The sequence below is a fragment of the Panthera tigris genome, chromosome B2 (genome assembly GCF_018350195.1).
Source record: "Panthera tigris isolate Pti1 chromosome B2, P.tigris_Pti1_mat1.1, whole genome shotgun sequence".
Lineage (NCBI taxonomy): Eukaryota > Metazoa > Chordata > Mammalia > Carnivora > Felidae > Panthera > Panthera tigris.
Genome location: NC_056664.1, coordinates 67742249 through 67770230, shown reverse-complemented (window position 1 = coordinate 67770230; position 27982 = coordinate 67742249). Strand labels below are relative to the sequence as shown.

Genomic DNA, 27982 nt, shown 5'->3' with positions numbered 1-27982 from the left:
TCTTCAATCTACCCACTCTTCCCCAATCTCCAATGCTACCATTCTAATCCAAGATCCTCTTTTGGTTTTACTGAAGTAGAATTAATATACAATGTTATATTAGTTTCAGGTGTGCAACATATTGATTTAACAATTCTGTACATTACTCAATGCTCACCACTACAAATGTAGTCACCATCTGTTACCATAAAACATTATTACAGTAATACTGGCTATATTCCCTATGCTCTACTTTTCACTTCTGTGGGTTATTTTATAATCTAAGTTTGTACCTCTTAACACCCTTTATCTATTCTAACCCCTCTATTTTAGACTACTCCAATATTCTAACTCATGTCCCTGCTTTTACTATTCCTCTACTCTAATTCATTCTACCCAAAGTGATTTTTTAAAAAGATAAATCATATCATGACACTCCTTAGCCCCAAACTCTTCAATGACTTCCCACTTCTTACAATAAAATAAAAATTCGTCTTGAATATTAGATCTGCTGCCTCCCTTTCTTATCATTCTCTCCTTTGCTTGCTACATTTCAGCCATAATGACCTCCTTTTCGTTTCAAAAATGGAACCATACAGCATCTCAAAACTTCACAGGCATCATCCTCTCTGCCATACTCTGAAGTTAACATGTTACCTTAATTCAGGTGTCACCTCCTCGAGAGGGAGTTTACTGACTTTAATATTATGTAAAATAGCTTTTCCACTCCTTTATTGCTCTGTATATTCCTGTCTTTATCACACTGCTACCACCTTGTTCCAAGAGTAAGAAATACAATGGTGAAAAAACAAAGTCACTATTTTCACGGAGCTCATATTTTAGTAAGATTGAAAAACAAATTTATCAAGTGATAAGTGTTACGAACAATAAAACAGAATAAGGGAATACCATGGGTTTGTATGTGTGGCAGCGGGACATTTTATGTAGGTCGTCAGGTCTGAGTAGACATGAACAAAGTGAAAAAGGGAACTTTATGAAAACATGGAGTAAAATTATTCTAGGGGCTTCTGGGTGGCTCAGTCGGTTAAGTGTCCAATTTCAGATCAGGTCATGATCTCACGGTTGTGGGTTCAAGCCCTGAGTCAAGCTCTGTGCTGACTGTTCAGAGCCTGGAGCCTGCTTCGGATTCTGTCTCTCTCTCTGACCCTCCCCTGCTCGCACTCTGCCTCTCTCTCCCGCTCAAAAATAAACAAACATTAAATTTTTTTAAAAATTATTCTAAATGGATTTTTACTTATTTATTAATGCAGTACAATATATGAAAACCAGATATGAGAAACTGAAATCCTTGCTTTCCCTTATGCTCATATTCTAAACAAGTTACCATTTGCTTTCCTTATGAGAACGTGGAAGACAAGGTGAAACTCAAAATTATTATAACTGTACATTCCTAGACCCTTAAGTTAGATCCAACTAAGAGCGATAGCTTGAAATTCACAATCAGCCCAATACTTGTTGGCTGTATTTATGCTCTTTCCATCCTTCCTATGTTCATCTAGTTAGAACTTAAACTGAACCAGAAGCCTATAGAAGTCCAAAAGTTACCTAAGTACAAAAATATAATCAATCATCTGCATACTGAATGTACTAAGTAAGCATCAGTAACAGTAAGACATCTTTGGAGGTTCCAATAGCAAAACAAAAAATAACAGCACACAACACCACCTGTAACACAAGTTGCACCACTCTCGGCCTCTAATAGATATCTATTCTGCCCAAACAAGAATGGAGGTAAAACAGAGGTAATATGAAATGAACCCAGAAAAACTTAGAAGCTTTCCACATCTTCCCACTAGGAATCCCATACAAAACTCCCATCACTTTTAAATAAAGGCTGGCTTGCATAGCCATGTAAGTTTTTCTTTTGTTTTTGTTTTTTTGCTTTGCTATACTCAAGGAAGAATTAAGAAAATTAAGATCTCTTTCCCTATCCACCTCTATTAGGCCCTATTTGTTCAGAGTAATATTGAGGACCTACTGTAGTCCAGGCACTGTTCCAGGTGCTGTTAATAAAACCATAAACAAGGCAATACCTATCCCTCTACACCCTCTTACAGAATACCTACACCACAGTTAAGATATATTTTCTTAATTGAGAAATGTTTCTAATCAATTATTTTTTTTAAAGATTGCTTATCTTGTATATGAAAATCAACTTTGTCAAAGTATCCAGCTAATCCTTTTTAACAATCACTACACAGTAAGCTCATTTTTCTAAACATGTTTATAAACAATTTATATTTAATTTGGAATAAACACTGAACCCATACTCAAATTGAGCAATGCAAACACTCAAGTTCCTGGTCCACAGTTACAACAGATTTATCAGTATTTGAGAGTCCGTATTTATATGGGCAAGGAACCAATATTGTTACCCATTACCACCATTCCCAACAATAACATGCAGCTTTTCTTAAGACTTAGTCCACCTACAACAAATGTTTGGCTTTCCCTCACAAGTGAATAAAAATGGAACCACCCAAACTTTGTCTATTAGCTTTGGTGACCGTCCCCAAATTGACATTGTGAATCTCGTTCTATATTTTCAGATAAATTATGTTATAAAATATCTTTAGCAAAACACTTCGTAAGAACATCAGACATGGCCAGACTTAATCTGAATACTGGATGCAAAAGGAAGCCCGAAGCTCTGCGAAACAGAAAGAGCAGAGAGCGTACATGAAACATACCCAAGTAAAACTACCTCTCCCCTCCCTACTTAGGATTGGCCCCCAATTTCACCCAACCTTAGCAATCTGAAACTTTCCATCAACACCAAACAAGATGCGACTGCCATCCGAAAAATTTAAAATGTCAAAGACTTAACGCGTGCACTCTCAAGGGACACCCACCAACTCCAGCTCGCAGCGGTATCCACCCGCGCCCTCTCGGCCATGTCCGCCCCCACCCAAGCTCCTCGCACCGGTGGACTCGAACCCAGCGCGCTCGCAGCACATTCCCTCCCAGCCATCGCCCGGGCAGCTCCCGCCCCCCCCCCCCAGTACCTCTGCCGCCCCCAAACCCACCCTGTGCGAATAACTGAATATCCGGAGACCAGGAGGGCCATACTTCCCTGTATTTCCCCCACCCTATCCCCTGCAAGGGCAGAAATAGGTGTACCTTCCAGAAAAGTAATCTCCCCTGCGCTGCCGCCGCTCTTGCCAGCCGCCATCTTCCTCCTCCCACGCCGCCTCCTTCTTAATCCATGGCCCACACCACCGCCGCGCTTGCCGGGATGAGGGGCCGCGCCGCAGGAGGGTAGCCGCCGCAGGGTTGCGGGCCTAGAACTCGGCCGTCAGGGGGGCGGCGCTCCCACGGCCAGATGGGCCTACACAAAAGCAGGCCAGGCGCTCCCGGGCCTATCCGCGGGCTGGCGGGTGGCAAGGCCCGCGGCCTGGACTTCTCCTCAGGCCCCTCCGGGGGAACGCGAGCGGCGGCGACGGCGACGGCGCTTCCCGGGCCCGGTTCCTCTCGGCCCACGACTCCCCATCCACCGCCTACCCAGGCCGCCTGAGACGCTTTCCCCAGCCGCGGGACCCAGGAAGAGAGGCTGAAGGCGAGCACACAAACACACCTCCCTTCGTCCCGGGCCGTAAAATGGCCGCAGCCGCCGCGCCGGGGCGGCGAGGTCTCGGCGACCGTCAGGCGCCCCCAGGCCCTTCGCTCCCTCTGCCGCCGCCGCCGCCGCTACGGCCGTCCGCCCACCCCGCCCAGGCGTGAATGCATCAGCGGAGGCCTTTGCGACTGTCCATGTGGACAGGGGTGGGTCTCCTCTGCCACCGCCTCGCGTCCGTCGCCACAGCAGCTCCAGCCGCCGCCGCTGCCGCTCCTCCCCCACGGGCGCTGGAGCTGCCGCCCGGCTCCCGCCCCCACCGCGACGCCGCCGCCCCCAGCGCCGCTCCCCCTCAGGAGCCCGGGCTCGGCTCGCGGGCAGAACGGTCTGCGGCGCCGCACGGAACACCGACTTGAGGCTCCAGACGCCGTGGCTCTCGGTGGAGCGGGCCCTGCGCGGCGCCGACTCGGCCTGGACGCGTTTCGTCCAAAAAAAGTCTCGACCGCCGAGGGCCCCATGGCAGACCTGGTGTGTGAGCGCTTCTAAGCCAGGCTGGTGATGAGCTTGGGTTCTGTGGCACCACAGTTGCCTAAAAAAAAATGTTAGAAGTTCCTTTCTTTGACCAGGCCTTAGAATTTAAACCATAGTCAACTGAAGAGCGTAGGTAGAGTGAAGTAGGGCAACCACATGTTAAGAAAATGATTTGTGGTCTTCATTTTTAAAAGAAGCTTTCAAAATAATTTATCAAGGAAGAGTCTACAGTACATTTTGGATGACAGTGTAAAAAAAAAAAAAAATCCTGTCATACGTGCCTGAGACTTCAAAATCCATACCCTGCCTTACAAATCAGGCCTTATAATTAATTGCAGCTTATTATATCGTGTTTATTTTCTCTTTTCCTTTTTTCTTTGGCTTTTTACAATTACAAAAGTAAGGCATTCATTAACGAAAATCTGGAATACAGGAAAGGGAAGTGATGCCTGGCTCCACCACCAAAACTCAATTCTTTTAGGTGTGTAGTCCTCTAAGCGAACATTTTTCTTAAATCCCTCACTATTCCTCTTTAAAAAACGAAAATTTCTGCTATGTATCTCATTGAAAATCCAACAGCCACTAAATTGATGCAGAAAAGGTATGATTAAAGTGCAGTCTTTGAGGAATGAACTGCTCTAATTAGTTTGTCCTGTTAGCCAAGGCATAGGCAGAAAATCTTTCCCTTTAAAACTTCTTTTAAAATCTTATCCTAACATGAATAACCTTTCCTGATTTAGTATCAGTAACATAATGAATGTAATTTATTATAATTTGTTGCTTGAGGATGTTGAATGATCCAGTTGTGATGCTCTATGACATAGTCTGTGCCAGTGACAGTATAATACTGAGGTGTGTAAATAACAGGCAGATGTGGGTGACTGGACTCATTTGTACAGACTCCAAAATACAGTTTTAAAAAATAATCTCTCATTTAAAAATAGATGCATACTGGCTTTGAAAATGGAAAAAGGTGTGGGAAGTCAAGGAATGTGGGTGGCCTCTGGAAGCCAGCTTTCAGAAAAGGCAAGGAAATGGATTCTGTTAGAGCTTCCAGAAAGCAAAGCCAACACCTTGATTTTAACTCAGTGAGACAGAACGTCCGGACCACTGACCTTACAGAACTGTAAGGTAATAAATTTTTGCTAAGTTGCTAAATTAGTGGTCCTTTGTTGCAGCAGCCGCAGAAAACTAATATACATGGAATGGGAAACAAGGTGGAGTTACATAAAAGACGTCTTTTGAGCAGCCTGAGGTAGGATCTTTAAGACAAAGTCCATTGTTTTGTGTTACGAATTTCAGCTAATGTCTATGGGAACACATAATTCCAACTTTAAAAATGTGGCATCAAAATCACCTGGAAAGGCTTGTTAAAACAGGTTGCTCTACCCCACCCCTAGAGTTTCTGATTCAGCGGGTCTGGAGTGCACCTGAAAATTTGCATTTTTAATAAGTTCCCAAGGTGTTACAACATGCTGCTGATTAGGGGACCACATTATGAAAACCACTAGATTAAACAATCTCTAAATTTCCTTTCAGTTTAATTCCATGAGTCTGCAATTACAAGTGAAATGATCAGTTTCCATGTTAAAGTATAAGATTAAAGATATTTCAGAAATCACTACTCCTCCTTGTGAACATTATCATTTAAAAACGGATAGTATCATGTGACTCTTAAGGTACTCCGGCCTAGAAAAAGATTGAGGATATGTCCTTGAAATATAGCTATATTTATTATATATGCATATATATATATATGTATATGTTTAATATATTTACAAATGTAGCCTTTTTTTATATGTACATTTTGAATGATACCCAGGGGTGTTACTAAGAATGCTTTTGAATGGTAGAAATACAAAATGTTAGAATTACAAAACCAATTCTCTGAGTTATACAATCAATTTTTATTACAAGTTTAGCATGTCTTTATTGCTTAAATTTAGCAAATTCTATTAAGATGTAAGCTAACCTGTCACATTTAACACAATTTAATTCTGGCATAAAAGATAAATAGAAAAGTTAGACTAAAGCTTGAATGGATGTGTAATTACAGTAGATAAAAAAAGCTACTTTATTTTTCTAATTATTCCATTAAAAATTTTTGGGAAAAAAGGAAAAACAAAGCAGAGATCTGCCACCCAAAATTTTAATTCTAATTCTAAAGCCCGCTCTTTTCTAATAGCATTTTACTTACTTAGTCTGGTCATCCAGTACCAAGTTTAAATTCTAAACCTGGTCTTCCATACTCAACAATGCAAACATCTCATCTCCAACCACAATGGTCAGTGGTATTGACCAAAGGACCCATGTCTGCAAGGCAACACAATCATCCTATGCAAACAGAATTCAGAGGAAAACAGGGTGGAGACTGATGACAGGATCTTTTGGAGGATCCAAGAGCATGAGACCCTCTCCAAAGCTACTCTTCTGCCGAGATTCTTTACTCAGTACATAGTATTGGCATCCACCCAGTTTCACAAACTAGAAACCTAGGAATCATCTTTTACTTGCTTTTTTTAATTAAATCTACATCCTTGAATATATCTTTAGCTTATTTTTTTAAGTTTATTTGTTTATTTTGAGAGAGACAGACAGTGCAAGTGGGGGGGGGGGGGGACAGAGAGAGGGAGAGAGAGAGAATCCCAAGCAGGCTCAGCACTGCCAGTACGAAGCCTGACGTGCGGCTCGAACCCACGAAACGATGAGATCATGACCTGAGCCGAAACCAAGAGCTGGACACTTAACCGACTGAGCCACCCAGGCACCCCATGTCCTTGAACATATCTTGAATCTATTCACATTTTTTCCAATTCCAATGAGCCCATCCTAGTCTTAGCCAGGGTGGCTCAGCCATACTACTGTAATAACAGCTTCAAACAGGCCATTCCATGGTCTCTCTGCCCACCCTCTAATCCATTTCTCACACAAAAGCTATAATGATCTTAAAAAATAAAAAAAATCAGATCAAAGCACCTTCCCACTAAAACCATTCAAAGGTTTCCTGTTGCTCTTAGGATAAACTCCTAAATCCTTAATCGGTCTACTGGGCCCTCCCTACCTACTTCACCAGCCTCATCTTTAACAGCATTTTCACCTTCTCGGTTAAGCTCCAACCATTTTGTTCTTTCAGTTCCACAAATGCTTCATCTTCTTTTCTACTTTAAAGACTTTGGACACGTTTTATCCTCCATCTGCAATGCATTTTTTGTCTAAATAGGGACTTGCACCAGTAGGGTAATACATATCTGCTGAATAAAACAACATATTTAAAATAATCTTTGTCAAGGAAAATTCAGAATTGTAGAATTCTAGAACCTGGATTCCTTAGTTACCATCTAATTCAGTCTTCTCAGAAGTCCAGAAAATGTCTTTGCCCAAAGTAACATTGTGGTAAAAAGCTATGATAAAGGCCCTAAAACGGATCAGCAATCCAGATGTGAACCTGGGGCCTGGGTTTGAAGATTACAATGCTGAAGCAACTTGAGCTCTTTCCAGGAGGCCAGGAACTGACTGAAGGAGGACTTGTGTTGGTAATAGATACATAATAACAAAGCTTCCTCTCTGTATTTGGCTACAAAATCTTCTTTTGTATCACCGTTGTATCCTCCATTTTAGCCAGATTTAAAATTCCTCGTATAAAACTATAGTTGACCCTTGACCAACATGGGTTTGAATTGCATGCTTCCACTTATGCATGGAGTTTTTTCAATACATAGAACTGTAAATGTATTTTCTCTTCTTTATGATTTATAAATAACATTTCCTTGTCTCTGGCTTATTTTATTATAAGAATATTGTATGTAATGCATATAACATACAAAATATGTGTTAATTGACAATGTTGTCAGCAAGACTTTGGTCAACAGATAAGTTTTAGGGGAATTAAAAGTTATATGCAGATTTCCTATTGCATGAGGGATTGGTGCCTTGGGACCAAGGACCCCTGACTTGTTCAAGGGTCAACTGTATTTGAATAAACTGATTCATATTTTATGCTGGTAGAGCTTAATAATTATTAATAAAATAATGCAGTTTAAATACATATATTTCTTTGAAAACGCAATTATCAATCTTGTTCTTTTAAACACTATACTTCAAAGTACAGCATAGGGGTGCCTGAGTAGCTCAGTTGGTTAAGCCTCCAACTTTGGCTCAAGTCATGATCTTACGGTTCATGAGTTGGAGCCCAAGTCAGGCTCTTTGCTGTCAGTGCAGAGCTCCTTCGGATCCTCTGTCACCTTCTCTCTCTGCCCCTCATTTGCTCACCCACTCTCTCTCTTTCAAAAATAAATAAACATTAAAAAAAGCACAGCATATAGTTAGTCCTTGACTAAATATAAGTTTCAGAAGACAATAGCAGGTTCTGAAAATTATGTCCGGTTGATAGTTTTTGAAGGTCTAAGTGCATTTGTGTCAGATAATGAATATAATGAAATGAAAGTCATGTATAATTTTCTGTTATAAGGATGCAAGTTTCTGTTTTTAACATAATTTCTACAATATAATATTCCACTTCACTTTCAACTTGTTGATTGTCTTATTTTTGCTCTTGTATAATCCTACCATGCTTCATGGCTTAAGTGAAGCTGAAACTAATATTTTTTTTAAATGTCAATAAATATATCCTTAGAATAACACAAATTTCTTGTAATGGTTCCTACCAGATATCTTTAGTGTCAACATTTATAAATGGACAGTGAAGTTTTCAAGTGACTTTCCTAGACCCTTGGCACTTTTGCTTTCGTGGGTCCCTTCCACAAGAATCACGTTAAAGAAAATTTAGGCTAGGTTTATAGTACTATATATGAAGCTATGTTTTTAAAATTTTTTAAGTTTATTTATTTATTTGAGGGGGGAGGGGCTGAGAGAAATAGGGGGAGAGAGAGAGTCCCAAGCAGGCTCTGTGCTAATGGCACAGAGCCCAATGTGTGTCTTGATCCCATGAATTATGAGATCATAACCTGAGCAGAAATCAAGAGTCAGAGTCTCCACCAACTGAGCCACTTAGGCACCCCAAAACTATATTTCCAATTAAAATGTTTAAGGTAGGTTTTTTTTGCCCCAAAACTGCTTTGGTCTAAAGAGATAATCTAGGCTGGATTATTATGTATTTGTTATCATGATGTTAATTCTTTCTTCTGATTTTAAAAGAACATTAAAACATTTTTCACAAGGCTTTGAAAGTATCATAGGCCACAGGCACTGTGCTTCCTGTGCCTAATGGATGTCAGCTGTGTAGATGACTGCTGGATCCTTTCATGTTCATTACTGGAAATTATCACATGAAAATCATATCTAGCTGAACTCTGAGGCAGTGGTGCTTACACTTTAACATGCATAAAAATCAACTGGACAGCTTGTAAAACAGTTTCCTGGGCCCCATCTCAAACCATCTAATTCAGTAGGTCACCGTGGGGGCCATGAATTTGCATTTCTAATAAGCTCAAAGGTAATGGGGGTGTGCTGATCTGACAACCACACTTCAGGAACCAGTGCTTGGAGTAATGTATGTATCTAAATGTTTCGTTTACACAAAGGCAGTGCTCTCAATATGATTTGCTAGGTATATTATCTACATCTCCTAACCAGCATTTCTTGACACATAGTAACAAAAACATCTATCGTTATTTTTGTTTTAGAAGTGGAAACAGACCCAAAAGTTTGAAAACTTTCCCAAGATGACTCAGCTAGGAAAGTCTAAAGCTGGAACTTGAGCCCACATCTATTTAGACTCCAACGTTCATGCTCCCTATTTTCATTATCATATGGCAGTGATCTCAAAGGTAAAATATAATCATTGGCCTAGAGGCAAAATCTTAAACATGAAATAATGCATAAAAATGGTAGAGACTAGACTTTATCTAGACCTTCACTGTTGTATTTGCCCTTATTAAAGTTTGCTGATGGCCTTCTTTCCGGCTCTTTATTCCTCAGTTCTTTAAAAAAAATTTTGTTTGTGTTTATTTAGTTTTTGAGAGAGACAGACAGAGCACGAGTGGCAGAGGGGCAGAGAGAGAGAGGGAGCCACAGAATCCGAAGTGGGCTCCAGGCTCTGAGCTGTCAGCACAGAGCCTGACACGGGGCTCAAACTCTTGGACCGTGAGGTCATGACCTGAGCTGAAGTCGGACGCTCAACTGACTGAGCCATCCAGGTGCCCCTATTCCTCAGTTCTTATCTCCAGTTAGTAACAGCAAAAGGAATATAGTAATGGCTTGCAACATAACTTTCTGAAAGTGCTGTGCAGTAATGCTAACTTCCAACTAAGGTTGTTTGGGATTTTTCATTTTTCATTAACTTCACTTTGCAATTTAAACTGCTGAACAAGTCAACAAACTTAAATCCTTAAAGCACCAAAAAAGTAAGGGTTAGCTTGCACTCAGAGTTTGAAATTTAAACACCTTCACCTTATGAAGTTAAAAATATCATTTTATAAGTAGCTTCCTCATTCATTTTCTTAATATTCTCTCATTATAAACACATGACCTAATCACTTTCTCTTTCTCAGTCTATACATCTGTGTGTGTGTGTGTGTGTGTGTGCGTGTGTGTGTGTGCGTGTGTGTGTGTGCGTGTGTGTGTGTGTTTCCTACTGCTTTTCTTTCTCTGATTCTTTTATTCATCAAGAACACAGTCTAAAACAGATATAGGCTATTTTCTAAGTTATATTTTTTAAGAAAATGCTTTGATGACCTCAAAGTTTACCAAACCTTTGCCCACCACCCTAGTGTAAAGGGGCACAGTGATTTTTACCAATCACACAGACATAATAAGTACTGAAAGATATATTACAAGGATAAAGAAATGATCATATACATCATGGAGCATTCATTTAATGAAATGCTTTGCAGCTATTTAAACCCATGAAACAGATCTGTTTGTACTGATCAGGAAAGTAGCTATGATTAATTAAAAAGAAAAAGCAAATTATAGTTCAATTTCCTTTTCATAAAAATAAATTTATGAATATATATAATAATCTGTGTAGCATAGGGTATTTCAGAGGAAAGCGGTTAGAGGATTGATGTGGAGGACTTTGTCTTCTTTGTTATGGAATTTTATAGGTTTTGGATTATGAGGTAACTTACTTTTTTAGCATTTTTCAGTATTTTCAAATAATTTTAAGCTAATAAATAAAGCCATGTTTTTTAGATATTTCTTGAACCTTCAAAGTTTAACAGTATTGGGGCACTTGGGTGACTCAGTTGGCTAAGAGTTCGACTTCAGCTCAGGTCATGATCTCACAGTTCTTGATTTCAAGTCCCCCATCTGACAGCAGAGAGCCCACTTCAAATCCTCTGTCTCCCTCTCTCTCTTCTCTTCCCCCACTTGCTCTCTCTCTCTCTCTCAAAAATAAATAGACATTAAAAAAAAGTTTAACAGTATTATCTAACCATTTTTTAAAATGTTGTTTCTTGAAACAAAAATATGGTCATGGTGGACTTTCCCAGTTTGTATATTTATCCTCATCTGTCAGGCCTTTTCCCATCCTTAAAGTGTTTAAAATTTTAGGTATGAAAACAATACAAATTCAATAATCTTGGAGGTGGGAAGACTATTTTATGTATCAATTATGACAGTTCCAGATTATTACAGTTGATTCCTTTATTTTCTATTTCTAGTATTTGGTTTGTATACATTAGTCTTGAAACCACCATGGAATTAGGTGGAATCAAATGAAGTTGCTGGATTTTTCAAGTAAAAAATGGTCAGATGTTGGGGCACTTGGGTGGCTCAGTCAGTTAAGCATCTGGCTCAGGTCATGATCTCATGGTTTGTGAATTTGAACCCCACATCAGTCTGTGCACTGACTGTGCAGAGCCTGCTTGGGATTCTCTCTCTGTCTCTGTCTCTCCTTCTCTCTCTGCTTCTCCTCCACTTGTGCATTCTGTTTCTCTCTCTTTCAAAATAAATTTAAAAACTTAAAAATAATTGGTTAGATGTTGGTACTTTCTTATGGCTCTACCTAAAAATCAATAGCTATCCTGAATTAAGTCATATGATATCTTTACCTAGAAAATAATTATGGAAAATTTAGATTTGTCTTAATATTATATTATATACACATGAAAACATAATATTACAAAGCTTGGTTTATTAAAGGTATAGTTTACATGGTGACTACATTAAACCTATAATACAGGCATGTACTACAACCTTGGTTTCAATGTATTAGAAGAGCAAACAGTATGATATTATTAAGAATACATGCCAGCAAATATCCATAATGTGATAAATTGGAGATTTAGGTTCTTTTTTTTTAATGTCTTTAAGGTTCATTTATATCTGAAGGAGAGAGATACAGAGCATGAGTGGGGAGAGGCAGAGAGAGAGACACACACAGAATTCAAAGCAGGCTCTGTCAGTACAGAACCCGATACGGAGCCTGAACTCACAAACCGTGAGATCATGACCTAAGCCAAAGTCGGATGCCCAACCAACTGAACCACCCAGGTGCCCCGCAGATTTATGTTCTTATGAAATCATCTCATTTGGGGAGATGGAAGGAGATGTCAGGACTTTGAAGTTTATTTATTTTGAGAGGGGGGGGAGCAGCAGAGTGAGAGAGGGAGAGAGAATCCCAAGCAGGGCTTGATCTCATGAACCATGAGAGCATGACCTGAGCCAAAATCAAGAGTTGGGCTTAACCGACTGAGCCACCTAGGTGCCCCAGAGATATCAGGCCTTTAATGAGGAATTACTTAAAAAATGTTTATGATTATTTCCTCTTGGGAAAAAGTCATACTTTAATAATGTTTTAAATCAGAATATATAGTGAATTAGAAAACATTTTGTATTGTTCAGCATTTTATGCCCATGAAAGTATTTTATTTTCTACATATTACTTTGTAATCCTAAGCAAGATAAACCATTTAGGTATTTGGTTCTATGAATGGGTCTTCACCATGCAAAGGCCCTTGCCTCTTATGTGATAAACTGGACACTGTAGGTCAAGTCCCATTTCTGATAGACAGGAATAGGCTAGGGAGCATTATGTAAAATCAGAACTAAAGCTGCAAACACTAGTGCTGAGACCCTACCTTACTCCTCCAGTCCCTTTTCCCAGAGGGGATTTTGTGCATGACTTCCAATAAGCCATGGTCCTAGGGAGCCATTAACACCATGTCAGTTACCAGGCATATCTAACCTGAAGGGGAGACAATTTGGACTGGGTGAGAGTCTATCCTGAGACCAGGCATGAAAGAAAAGAGGAATAGGAAGTTGATGCAATTTCCTTATTACCTACTGTGATGACTAAATTAGCCTACTTGAAAACAATGTTAAGTACCTGATCTATTTGCTTTAAGTCATGTATATAGGTTAGGCAGCATTTAGTATGGATTTAGAAACTATCTGGAATATGAGGGTCTTAAATCAACTAAGAATATGCGGGCTAACATTCCTAAGACTTTTTTTTTTTTTAATTGCTGTGATAATGTAAACTCTTCTGCAATACCATAATGGGAGAAAAAGAATCCTGGCGTACTTGATTAAATAAATTCTCTAATGTTGTTGAGATAGTTGACCCATTTAAATAAAACATTATAGGAATCTATCTTTCCTCAAAATGGGTATATATGTATACCTCTGGCAGAGAAATCGAACCAAATGTAAAAGTTAGATACAAAAATAAATTTGTCATTTTCCAGCATCTGGCATGGTGTTGTAGAGATATTCAATAAATATTTGCTAAAGTATTTTATAATTTATGTACTTTTTATCTTTTTGAGTCTGGATATATTTATAGGTTTGGTGGTTTGTATAGCCAAACCTACTGGACTGAAATTTTAGTATGGAATAGTGCACTGTGATGCAAAATTTTTTTTTCTCTTGTAGTAATAGGATCAGCCCTTGAACATGGACTTGGCTTCTCCCCAGTGGCAGACCTGGGACATAACTGTGAGCAAAGAGTACTGGAGAGTACATGCATTCTCACTACTAATATGCACTTTTATTCAACATAGTACTGGAAGCCTTCGCCACAGCAATCAGACAACAAAAAGAAATGAAAGGCATCCAAATTGGTAAGGACGAAGTTAAACTATCACTATTTGTAGATGACATGATACTATATATGGAACACCCTAAGGACTCCACAAAAAAGCTTAAGAACTAATAAATGAATTGAGTTAAGTTGCAAGGTACAAAATTAATATATAGAAATGGTTGCATTTCTATGTACTAATAATAAAGTATCAGAAATAGAAATTGAGACAACATTTCCAAAAAGAATAAAGCACTGAAGAATAAATTTAATCACAGAGGTGTAAAACCTATACTCTGAAAACTGTAAGACATTGGTAAAAGAAATTGAAGATGACACAAATAAGTGGAAAGATATACCTTGCTCATGGATTGGAAGAATTAATGTTTTAAAATGTCCATACTACCAAAGCAATCTACAGATTTAATATAATCTATCGTAAAATGTCAACATTTTTCACAAAACTAGAGCAAATAATCCCAAAAGTTGTAGGGTACCACAAAAGACCCCAGATAGCCAAAGAGTCTTGAGAAAGAAAAACAAAGCTGGAGGTATCACAATCCCAGATTTTAAGATATACTATAAAGTGGTAGTAATCAAGATAATATGGTATTGGCGCAAAAATAGACACATAGATCAATGGAATATAATAGTCCCAAAAAATGACACTTATATAGTCATTTAATCTACAACAAACGAAGCAAGAATATATAATGGGGTAAAGACAGTCTCTTCAATAAATGGTGCTGAGAAAACTGAACATCTACGTGCAAAATAATGAAACTGGACTACTTTTTTATACCATATACAAAAATAAACTTAAAATACAAAGATTTAAATATCAGACCAGAAACCATAAAAAATTGAAGAAAACAAGCAATAAGCACTTGGGTAGTGGCCTTAACATATATATTTTTGGATCTGCCTCCTAGGCAAGAGCAACAAATGCAAAAATAAGAAAATGGGACCACATCAAACTGAAAAGCTTTTGCACAGTGAAGAAAACCATCAACAAAACAAACAGGCAATTTGCTGAATGGAAGAAGATATTTGCAAAAGATATAACTGATAAGGGTTATCTATCCAAAATATATAAAGAACTCACACAGCTCAATAAAAACAACCCAAACAATCCAATTAAAAAACGTGCATAGAGGGCGCCTGGGTGGCTCAGTCAGTTGAGCGACTGACTTCGGCTCAGGTCATGATCTCAGGGTTTGTGAGTTTGAGCTCCGTGTCAGGCTCTGTGCTGACAGCTCAGAGCCTGGAGCCTGCTTCTGATTCTGCGTCTCCCTCTCTCTCTGCCCCTCCCCCACTCATGCTGTCTCTCTGTCTCAGAAATAAATAAACATTAAAAATTTTTTTAGGGGCGCCTGGGTGGCTCAGTCGGTTGGGCGTCCAACTTCAGCTCAGGTCACGATCTCGCAGTTCGCGAGTTCGAGCCCCGCGTCGGGCTCTGGGCTGATGGCTCAGAGCCTGGAGCCTGCTTCCGATTCTGTGTCTCCCTCTCTCTCTGCCCCTCCCCCGTTCATGCTGTGTTTCTCTCTGTCTCAAAAATAAATAAACGTTAAAAAAAAATTAATAAAAAAAATTTTTTTTTAAATGGGCAGAGGACCTGAATAAACATTTCTCAAAACACACACACACGCGCACACACACACACACAAACAAAAAAACATACAGATGGCCAACAGACACATGAAAATACGCTCAACATCACTAATCAATAGGAAAATGCAAATCAATAGCATAATGAGATGTCACCTCAACCTTATTAGAAAGGCTATCACCAAAAAGACAACAAATAAAAAGTGTTGTCAAGGATGTGGAAGCAAAGGAACACTTGTGCATTGTTGGTGGGAATGTAAAATGTCATGACCACTGTGGAAAATAGTATGGAGGTTCCTCAAAAAATCAATAATAGAAATACATGATCCAGCAATTCCACTCTGGATATTTATCCAAAGAATATGAAAAAACACTAACTCGGAAAGATATCTTCACCCCTATGTTCATTGCAGTACTATTTATAATAGTCAAGACATGGAAGCAACATAAGTGTCCATTGATAGAAGAATGGATACAGAATGTGATATATATATATATATATATATATATATATATGTAATATGTATTACATATATATATATATATTAGGTATATGTTATATATCATGAAATATTACTCAGCCATAAAAAAAATGAGATCTTGCCATTTGCAACATGAGTAGACCTAGAGTGCATTATGCTAATAATGCCTAGAAATAGAGAAAGACAAAGACCATATGATTTCACTTATATGGGTTTTTATAATTGAAGTGTAGTTGACATGCAATATTATAGGAATTTCAGGTGAACAACACAACAATTCAACATTTATGTAAAGTATAGCTTGTGTAGTCTTCAGTTTCTTTCAGCAGTATTTTATACTTTTCAGAATACAGGTCTTTCATCTCCTTGGTTAAGTTTATTCCTCTCTTTTATTCTTTTTGGTGCCATTGTAAATAGAATTGTTTTCTTTTTTTTTTTTTTAATTTTTTTTAACATTTATTTATTTTTGAGACAGAGAGAGACAGAGCATGAACAGGGGAGGGGCAGAGAGAGAGGGAGATACAGAATCTGAAACAGGCTCCAGGCTCTGAGCTGTCAGCACAGAGCCTGACGCAGGGCTCGAACTCACGGACCGTGAGATCATGACCTGAGCCGAAGTCGGATGCTTAACCGACCAAGCCACCCAGGCGCCCCTAGAATTGTTTTCTTAATTTCTCTTTCTGCTACTTCATTATTAGTGTATCAAAACACAATCAATTTTGTGTATTAATTTTGTACTCTGCAACTTTACTGAATTTGTTTGTTCTTAGAGTTTTTTCATGGAATCTTTAGGGTTTTCTATATATAGTATCATGTGATCTGCAAATAGTGACAGTTTAACTTCTTCCTTACCAATTTGGATGCCTTTCATTTCTTTTTGTTGTCTGATTGCTGTGGCCAGGATTTCTGGTACTATGTTGAATATTAGTGGCAAGAATGGACATCTTTGTCTTATTTCTGATCTTAGAGGAAAAGCTCTCAGTTTTTCACCAGTGATTATGGTGTTAGCTATCAGTTTGTCATATATGCCCCTTATTATGTTGAGATTTTTTATCCTCTACATTCATTTTGTTGAGCGTTTTTTATCATAAATGGGTGTGGAATTTTGTTAAATGCTTATTCTGCATCTATTGAGATAATCATATATTTTTGTCCTTCATTTTGTTGATGTGATGTATCACATTGATTGATTTGTGAATATTGAACTGTTCTTGCATAAAATCCCACTTAATCATGGTGAATAATTCTTGTAATGAATGTATTATTGAATGAGATTTGCTAATATTTTGTTGCAGATTTTTGCATCTGTGTTCACCAGAGATATTGGCCTATAGTTTTCTTTTTTGTAGTGCTTTTGTCTGGTTTTGGTATCAGGGTAATGCTGGCCTTGTAGACTGTGTTTAGAAGCTTTCCCTCTTTGTTTTTGTCTTTGTTGTTTGTGGTTTTTGTGTGTGTGTGTGTTTTGGAATAGTTTGAGGAGAATAGGCATTAACTTTTCTTTAAATATTTCGTAGAATTCATCTGTGAATACATCTGGTCCTCGACTTATGTTTGTTGGGAGTTTCTTGGTACCTGATTAAATTTTATTACTAGTAATTGGTTAGTTCAGATATTTTCTATTTTCCTGATTCAGTCTTGGAAGATTGTATATCTCTAGGAATGTATTCATTTCATGGTAGTCTAACCTTTGTATTTCTGTGGTCAGTTGTTACTTCTTTTTGTTCACTTCTGCTTTTTTTTTTATGTTCCCTCTTTTTTTCTTGATGAGTCTGGCTAAAAGTTTACCAATTTTGTTTATCTTTTCAAAGAACCAGCTCTTGATTTCATTGATATTTATTTTATTTCATTTTTTAAAGTAGGCTCCATGCCCAATGTGGGGCTTGAACTCATGGCTCTGAGATCAAGAAGCACATGCCCTACCAATTGAGCCAGCCAGGTGCCCCTCATTGATCTCTTCTATTGTTTTTTACTCTCTATTTCATTTATTTCTGGTTTGGTCTTTATTATTTCCCTTCTACCAACTTTGGGCTTTGTTTGTTCTTCTTCTTCTAGTTCCTTTAGGTGTAAAGTTAGATTGTTTAAGATTTTTCTTATTTTTTAAAATGAGCCTATATTGCTATAAGTTTCCCTTAGTACTGCTTTTACTATATTCCAAAGATTTGTGTCTATATTAAAATTTTTTAATGTACCTCTATTTTAATAAAAAACTCATATGTCAGTTTTACCATATGTAGAACAATATCTCCAAGAATAGTTATCTTTAATAGTTTTTGATTGTCACAATCTCAACTATTGACACAGTAGATGCTAAAGCAAAGACATTCTATTCTATTTTAAAATCCAGTTTTTAGGGGCACCTGGATGGCTCGTTTGGTTAAGCATCTGACTCGTAATCTTGGCTCAGGTCATGATCAGGTTGGTGAGTTCAAGCCCTGCATCAGGCTTTGCACTGGCAATATGGAGCCTGCTTGGAATTCTCTCTCTCTCTCTCTCTCTCTCTCTCTCTGCTCCTACCCCACTTGCTCTTTATCCCTCTCTCTCTCAAAACAAATAAATAAACTTAAAAAAATAAAATCCAGCTTTTATTCTGAAAGTTTAATAAAAGCAAAGGAGATATACTCAACTGACACCAAATTGCTGCAATTTTAAATCAAATAGTACATTCCTCAAGGACATGAAATATTTTTAAAGATTTCTTTATGTATCCCATAGTGTAGTGTCTTGAACATAGAAGATATTTAATAAGTAGTTTTTTCATCTGAATTGATGAACCAAAGATTCTAGCATTAAGATACCAGTAGACTCTAAATACCCACTTTACTTTTAAGCTTGCTGTTAATAAAGATGAGATTTATATCTAATATGCAGCTACTTAGATCATGTTTCCTTTGTTACTCAGCCTGACCCAAACAACTCAATAGATAGTCATATTTTTCAGATATTTCTAAACTTTTTAATGCAATTTTAACCTTTAGTCACTAAAATTAAACTCCTAATCACAAAATTGTATTTATTTATTTATTTATTTATTTATTTATTTATTTAAACAGAGACAGACTGAGAGAGAGAACACAAGTGGGGCAGAGGAGCAGAGATAGCGAGAGAAAAAGAGAGAGAGAGAATCTCAAGCAGGCTCCATGCTCAGCGTGGAGCCCTACCAGGGCTCAACCCCATGACCCTGGGTTTATGACCTGAGCTGAAATCAAGAGTCAGATGCTCAACCACGTGAGCTATCAAGGTGCCTCCACAAAATTATTTTAAATATGTGGTATGTCCATGAAACAAATTCAGAGGAATCCTAAAACATGATGCATATTATTCTGACTTCAAATACTAACTACCTTGTTTGTCTGCCTTCTTGTATGTATATTTGTATTTATGTTTATGTTGTATTTATTATAATTCAATCTTTGTTGTTTTTTTTTTTAAATCAGCCATACTTCTTACTTAATGTGTGCTACTCATGAGCTTTAAACACACAAAAATGCTAGAATCCCTTATGAAACTTTCCTCTATCCATATCAGACTATTAGAGATGACATATAGGCTTACCTTGGAGATACTGTGGTTTTAGTTCCAGACCACCATGGTAAAGTGAACATTACAATAAAGCAAGTCAAATGAAATTTTTGGTTTCCCAGTACATATAAAAGTCATGTTTATAATATAGTCCATTGAATGTGCAACAGCGTTATGTCTAAAACAATATATACATACCTTAATTAAAAATACCTTACTGCTAAAAAATGCTAACCATCATCTGAGCTTTCAGTGAGCTACTTGCAATCTTTTGCTAGTAGAGGGTCTTGCCTTGATGTTGATGGCTGCTGAATGATCAGGGTGCTGATTGTTGAACAATGGGTTAGCTGTGGCGATTTCTTAAAATAAGACATCAATAAAGTTTGCCATATGTATTAACTTTTCCTTTCATGGACACTTTCTTTGTAGCATGCAATGCTGTTTGATAGCATTTTACTCACAGTAGAATTTCTTTCAGAATTAGAGTCAATCTTCTCAAACCCTGCTGCTGCTTTATCAACTAAGTTTATGTAATATTCTAAATTCTTTGGACAAACCTTCATCCATCTCAAGAATCTACTTTCTTTGCTCATCCATATGAAGCAACTCCTCATCCATTTGAATTTGATCATGAGATTGCAGCAATTCAGTCATATCCTCAGGCTCCACATTAAATTCTAGTTCTCTTACTATTTCCACCACATCTACAGTTACTTCCTCCACTGAAGTCTTTAACCTCTCAAAGTCATCCATGAGGATTGGAATCAACTTCTTCCAAACCCCTGTTACTGTTGATACTTTGACCTTCTTCAATGTATTCACAATGGTTCTTAATGGGGTTTAGAATGGTGAATCTTATCCAGAAGTTTTTCAGTTTACTTTGCCCATATCCATCAGAGGAATTACTGTCAATGGTAGCTACAGTCTTAAGAAATGTATTTCTTAAATAATAAAACTTGAGAGTTGGAATGACTCCTTGATCCATGGGCTGCAGAGTGGATGTTTTGTTAGGCATGAAAACAAAATGAATCTCACTGTACTTTTCCATTAGAGCTGTTGGGTGGCCAGGTACATTGTCAATAAGCAGTCGTATTGCTGTTTTGCTTTCTTATCATTCACTTGTTCACTGGAATAGCACTTTTAATTTCCTTCAAGAATTTTTTCCTTTGCATTTACTACTTGGCTAATTGGTACAAGAGACCTAGCTTTTGACATGCCTTCCCCTCTAAGCTTAATCATTTCTAGCTTTTGACTTAAAGTGAGAGATGTGAGATTCTTCATTCACTTGAACACTTAGAGGCCATTGTAGGGTTATTAATTGACCTAATTTCAATATGTGTCTCAGGGAATAGGGAGGCCCAAGGATAGGGAGAGAGATGGGGGAACAGCCAATTGGTAGGGCAGTCAGAACATACAGTTATCAATTAAGCTCACTGTCTTATATGGTTGCAGTTTGTGGCTTGCCATCAATTAAAATAGTAACATCAAAGATAATGGATCACAGATCACCATAACAAATATAATAATAATGACAAAGTTCAAAATGTTGTGAGAATTACTGAAATGTGACACAGAGACATGAAGTGAGCAAATGCTATCATAAGAACATTGCCAATAGATTTGCTTAATGGGGGGTTGCCATAAACCTTCAAATTGTAAAAAAAACTGAAGTAGCTGTGAAGTGCAATAAGGTGAAGGGCAGTAAAATGAGGTACGCTTGTAGTAGTAAATCAAAGCCTTTTGGTATTTTGAAATACCAAAGTTAGATGGCTTGAAACTAAAGCCTTTATATGATTAAGTCCCTGATGAAATGTGTCATGTGCTAAGATGATTCACAATGCACATACACGTGTATAAACAAACATCAAATATTCTTTAGACACAAGGCTGTTTGGATTATTAATAGTAACTGGTGTGATGTTTATTACTAATGTAGTTAATGTGATCAATGTTACTGTGATCATTTTCTTATGTATTTATGGTTGATTACAGTAATAGATGATCAACTTTCCATGTATGAAGAATATGCTTTGGTTGGGAGACGTCAGGATGACCTCACCAAACATGAAATTTCTTTAAAGAAATAATCTTACCATTTGCTAACATGTGAATGGGATCTGTTATTATTATTGACTAATATTCCACATCTATGAATTTAAAATCAATATCCAGTAATTTCTTGATGATCATAACAGCATTAGACATTTGTTCCTTTGTGATACTTTGCTTCAATACCTCTGTAGCAATGTTTGGCCCATACTGACTAGCACTAAATTCTGATAAATTACTGCAGACTAGGATGTGGTGGTCTCTCTTCTCTAGAGTTCTTGAACTTCAGTAATCACAGCTCTCAAAATAACTGGTTTACTCTAGTCAAGCATATAATAGACCAGTCTCTCTCTCTCTCTCTCTCTCTCTGTGTGTGTGTGTGTGTGTGTGTGTGTGTGCACGCACATATGTGCATACTAAAAGATCACTTTATTTCTAAAACATCAGTGTTTCTATCAGTTGGAGTACTTGTGTCTGTTATCTAGCATCCATTTGCTGGGCCCAAGTAACCAAGAAATCACACAATGTTGTTTGATAAGTATGAGAGCAGAGTAAAGGGAGTTTGGTGATTTGGAGAGATTTTTCATCCACACTGTGGTGAATACAGTTGAAGGAGCCTGTCTTCACTATCAAACATACCTTTTCCAGCCACTGCACTTTTATCTACCATGTACAGAGTTCCCTTTGCTAGGTAAAAATTTTGTGGTTTTTTTTCTTTTTTTTCTCCTTAAAGTTTATTTATTTATTTTTGAGAGAGAACATGAGTGAGGGAGGGGCAGAGAGAGAGGATCCCAGGCAGTCTCTCTGCACTGTCAGTGTGGAGCCAGACATGGGGCTTGAACTCACAAATTGAGAGATCATGACCTGAGCCGAAATCAAGAGCTGGACACTTAACCGATGGAGCCACCCAGGCACCCCTAGTGCTGCTTTTCAATTCTGCTTTCTATATTTGATAGGCATTCTAATAAAAAAAATCACTGACATTGCTTTACTAATTCAGAATTTAATGTATGTTTATAACAATAGTGAAGCAATAGGAAACCCATGTGGTTCAGTGTAGGAGTGGTTACATTTAAAGCACAGCTCCAAAGGAAATTCCAATCTTGATTCATGTCTCTCTCAGAAGTTTAAAGGGGTCCAATTTCTTAGCTCAGGGAAACTTATTAAATCTCTTGTTGTCCGCTCCTATTTTCAGTGCTTTGAAATTCCTAGGAATCTCTCACTTCCTACTCTAAAAGAATGTTTTCAGTCTCTGACTGTTACTTTCCTTCCTACTTTTAGATCACCATGCCACGTGTTCCCAGAAACACGCAGTACCCTGAGAACAGTGGTTCTTTTCAGGCCTTTTCCATTCTTAAAGAAGGAAGTACAAAGCTTAATTAAGTAGGCAGTACCTGAAAGATTTGTGGAAGCAGTTGGGGGAAAAAGAAGGAAATAAGCTATGTATTCCCTATGTTAATAATTTTAATCTTGTCATATACAGGACAATAAGAGAGCCCCCTTTATTTATGAGGATAATGGAAACCACCTTGATATTAGAATATGTAATGTGATTATTTATATTCATAGAAGTGCACCTGCCTGAACTAAATAGTCTATCATTTTCCTCAATTACCAGTTAGGGTCTCTCCTTAGATAATGGTCTTCTAACCAGTATCTTTTAATTTTGATTGCTGAGGAACTTGGTATGCTTCAATAGCCTGAAGAAAGAGCATTGCACAAATTACGTCCCTCCCATTCACATACCATAATAATGATTGTATCCTTTGGATACAAGGCTGGGAAAGATAATTATATCTTGTTTATATGTTTAATATTGTTTAAAAATTATTTCTTAATATTTTTTCAAAATATTTTCATTATTACAATTTTTTTTCATTAAAGAATTTTGAAAATAAGAGATGCAGAAAAAATTTATATTTCAACACTCAAAGGGAAACACTGAGCTGTTCTGCTCTCTCCCACTCGCTCTCCTTTCCTTCCTCTTTCTCTCTCACCCTTCCTTCCTTCCTTCCTTTCCTTTCTAAACAACCCATAGTTGGAATCATACTATAAATATAATTTTGTTATGTTTAACTTATAACCTAAGCATTTTCCACTTATTCCATATTTCTCTATTTCTTTGAAATGATATACCTCATTTGGGGTACCTGGGATTAAGCGTCCGACTTTGGCTCAGGCCATGATCCTGTGGTTCCTGAGTGCGAGCCCTGCATCAGGCTCTGAGCTATCAGCTCAGAGCCTGGAGCCCGCTTCAGATACTCTGACCTCCTTTCTCTGTGCCTCTCCCCCACTGGCACTCTGTCTCTCTCTCTCAAAAATAAGTAAATGTTAAAAAAAAATTAGAAAATAGAAATACCTCATTTTATTTAGTAATAAAGGGGAGCAGAATTTACCTCCCCAAAATATGAGGATTATTTTAGCTAACAGCAATCAAAACCCAGCAGATTCAGGGAAAAGCTTTTACTTCCCCCTCAACTGCCTAAATTTACATTGCAAAGGGGTCCTATACCACTAAGAGAGCTATTTCCACAGATACCTTTTTCTCTAAGAAACTTATCTGCATAACAGGACAACCTTTGCTCTCTAAACATCTCCTCTGCCTTGCTGTGAATGACCATCCTTCCCTTTGTATCCCCAATTGTCTACCCCTTTCCTTTTGCAGGATGTTATATAAACCTCAATTACCTAGTTGCCCTTTGAGTTTTCATATTTTTATGGGGTTCCCATATATACATAATTTTGTTTGTTTTTCTCCTGTTAATCTATCTTAACAACAATTTAATTATTAGACCAAAGAACCATAGAAGGGAAAAAAGGAAAAGTTTTCTACCTCTACAGTAACTTTCCTTTAATTATTTAGTATGAATATTATTTCATCTTTTGCATTCATGTTGAATGCCAGCTCCCCCAAAGCAGCACCAACATAATCTGGTGATAAGGCAAACTTGAATTTATTGCTTAACTCAGTGAAAGAGACCACTATCTTGACAGAATCTTAGCATCTCAGAAAGATGAGAGCAGTTTGGGAGATTTATAAGACTTTGGGGGGACCTGATTTTTTTTTAAAGTTTATTTATTTATTTTGAGAGAGAGAGGGCACAAGCAGGGGGGTGGGGAGAGAGAAGGAGAGACAGAGTCCCAAGAAGCTCCATGCCATCAGTGCAGAGCCCAATGTGGGGCTCGAACCCACAAACCGTGAGATCATGACCTGAGCCAAGATCAAGAGGTGCCCTTTGGGGATCTGATTTAAAGTGAATCCTTTAATAAAAGGGCTTGACTAAGATAAGGTAAGAATCATATGATAGTTTAGGATTGATTAGAATATAGGCAAGGTGAAACTTTGAGGGTAAAGTTTTAGAGACTGGAAGAGAAAACAGTTATTTGGTCTCACCTATTTAAAAGTTGAACAGTCTGATGCTTCTGTAAATGTGCTTGCAGGACATCCCAGAAATGAACAATAAAGATATTTCCAATTCTTATCTTCCAAGAATTTCTTAGAATAGTAAAGTCATGTTGATGAAGACAGTGGAATAATAAAGTGATGTTAGTGAGGACAACTGAATAGTAAAGTCATGTGGGTATGGATGTTTTTGTTTCTCAATATATAATAATACAATGAATGTATTTATAATTTTTTTTTTGTAACCAAGTGTTTTTTCCTCTGAATAGATTTCTAGAAGTAAAGTTAGGGAGTTCAGGGTGCTCAATGAACATTTTTTAAATTGTTGAAATTTATTGCCAAATAATTTCCTGGCAGTGTTATACTACCAAGTTATTCTCTAGTGCCCTTGATATATTAAAAAAAACAAAACACACATTTAGAACACTAATGATACATATTTGACATCTTTTAAACTATTAGTATATTTACATTGTTTTAAGAATCAGACTCAAAATAGGAAATCATAGGCAAGCAAATTATATGGGAAAAAAGTACACTATTACTGTATTATTATCATCACTTTTTATTGAGATATAATTGGCATATAACATTATGTTAGTTGGTGTACTAACACCATGTTAGTTGGTCAGGTGTACAACATAATGAATCGATGTACGTATATATTGTGAAATGATCACCACATACGTCTAGTTAACATTTGTCACTATACATAATTACAATTTTTTTTCCTTATGAGAATTTTTAAGATATACTCTTTTAGCAACTTTGAAATATGCAATACAGTATCAACTGTAGTCACCATGCTGTAAATAACATCCTTAGAACTTATTTATTTTATAACTGAAAGTTGGTACCTTTGTCCCCTTTCACTCATTTTCTCACCACTGCCACTGCCTTCTCCTCCCCACCCCCCCACCCCCCACCCAGACAACCATCAATATGTTCTCTGTAACTATGAGCTTGTTTGTTTTGTTTTATTTGTTTTTTAGGTACCATATATAAGTGGAATCATATGGTATTTATCTTTTTCTGTTTGATTTATTTCACTTAGCCTAATACCCTCAAGGTCCATCCAGGATTTTCTTTTCTTATGGCTAAGTAATATTATATATATTATAACTTCTTTATCTGTTCATCTGTTGGTGGACACTGGGGTTTTTCTATGTTGTGGATATTGTAAATAATGCTACAGCGAACATGGGGGTGCAGATATCTTTTTGAGTTCCTGTGTTTTTGTTTCTTTCTGGTAAATACCCAGAAGTGGGATTGCTGGATCATATAAGAGTTCTTTTTTTGAATTTTTTTGAGGAAACTCCATGCTATTTTCCACAGTGGCTGAACAAATTTATATTCCCACCAAAAGTGCATAAAGGTCCCATTTTCATTTTTGCCAACACTTGTTATTTCTTGTCTTTTTGATGATAGCCTTTTTTTTTTTTAAGTAGGCTTTATGCCCAGCGTGGAGCCCAGTGTAGGGCTTGAACTCAAGCCCCCAAGATCAAGACCTGAGCTGAGATCATGTGTCAGATGCTTAACCAACTGAGCCACCCAGGTACCTGGATGATAGCCTTTTTAACAGGGGTGAAGTGGTATTTCACTATAGTTTTAATTTTCATTTACATAATGATTAGTGGTGCTGAGCACCTTTTCATGTACCTGTTGTCTATCTGTATGTCTTTGAAAAAATTTCTATATAGATCATCTTCTCAGTTTTAATTGAGTTGTTTGTTTTTTTACTATCATATGAGTTTTTTAAATATATTTTGGATTTGCAAATATTTGCATTCATTCAGTAGGTTGCATTTTAATTTTGTTGGTGATTTCCTGTATTTTGCAAAAGTTTTTAGTTTGATGTATGGTTACCTTTTTGTTAATTTTATTTTGGTGATATGGGAAAAAATTATATCAATTATCTACTGCTTTGTAACAAATTACCATGAATCTTAGTGACTTAAAACAAGAATGATTCATTTCTCATAATTCCATGGGTTGACTGTGAGGTTCTGTTTTACATGGCATAGCTGAGATTCTTTATGTGATTTTATTTATCTGGGAGCTCAGCAGAGTATGGGATGTCCAAGATGACCTTTCATCCTTTAGGATCCCAATACAGCCTCCAATCATTCAATGGTCCAACTCAATTTTGTTTCCAGAATGGCAAATGACCTCCAAGAAAGAGTATTCCAAGAAGAGTGGTCCCAGTATGCAAATCCTTATCAAACCTTTGCTTGTATCATTCTTGCTAATGTCTCATTCGCCAAAGAAAGTCATATGGTTGAGGCCAGCGTCAATGAGGAGAGGACTCCACAAGGGCATGAATATAGCCAGTCATGTTCAGTGGGGGCTTCCAAGATAAGAGTGTATCACAAATACTTTCTTGGTTTTTTATATAGAAAGGTTGCTTTTAAATTATTTCTTTCACTAGTTATGAGGGCATTTTCTACCTTTTAATTGGGTATTTTTATTTTTTTCATTTGACAATTACTGGCTGATATCATTTGTGGTTTTCTTATTGATTTATAGGAACTTCCTGCAAAGTAAAGAAATAGCTCCCTTTTTTGGTCATCTTTACTATTAAAATTTTTTTTTCTAGTTTGTTACTTTCTTTTATATTTCAGTTTACTTTTCTAGGTGCATTTATTTTTGAGTAGGCTCCACACCCAGTGTGGGACTTAAACTCATGACCCTGAGTTGCATGGTCTACTGACTGAGCCAGCCAGGTTCCCCTAGGTACATTGTTTTTATATTTTCAATATTATGTTGTTTATATGTCGGATATTTGACAAATGCTTACTCTTCTTTTTTTTTCTCCTTTGGTATTGATTTTTTTAAGACTCTAATATTTAATC

The 27982-nt window shown here is 37.4% G+C and overlaps 2 protein-coding genes across 10 annotated transcripts in view; one reads left to right on the top strand and one right to left on the bottom strand.

Moving 5' to 3' along the window:
* Nucleotides 1–3263, bottom strand: part of SENP6 (SUMO specific peptidase 6) — a 119243-nt gene extending 115980 nt beyond the window's left edge. For both annotated transcript variants that reach the window (XM_042986690.1, XM_042986691.1), the window contains exon 1: nt 3121–3263. In XM_042986690.1, coding sequence (XP_042842624.1) covers nt 3121–3172 — 52 coding nt within the window. In that variant the 5' untranslated portion in view covers nt 3173–3263. The remainder of the gene's footprint in view (nt 1–3120) is intronic.
* Nucleotides 3264–4016: 753 nt separating this feature from the next.
* Nucleotides 4017–27982, top strand: part of FILIP1 (filamin A interacting protein 1) — a 296630-nt gene continuing 272664 nt past the window's right edge. For 3 of the 8 annotated variants that reach the window (XM_042986689.1, XM_042986688.1, XM_042986679.1), the window contains exons 1-2: nt 5137–5339; nt 13922–14109. The gene's annotated coding sequence lies outside the window, so the exon portion shown is untranslated. Of the gene's footprint in view, nt 4082–5136; nt 5340–7369; nt 7618–9726; nt 9871–13921; nt 14110–26669; nt 26686–27982 lie in introns of those variants that run through there. The other 5 variants (XM_042986682.1, XM_042986680.1, XM_042986683.1 and 2 more) reach the window with 5 other exon arrangements.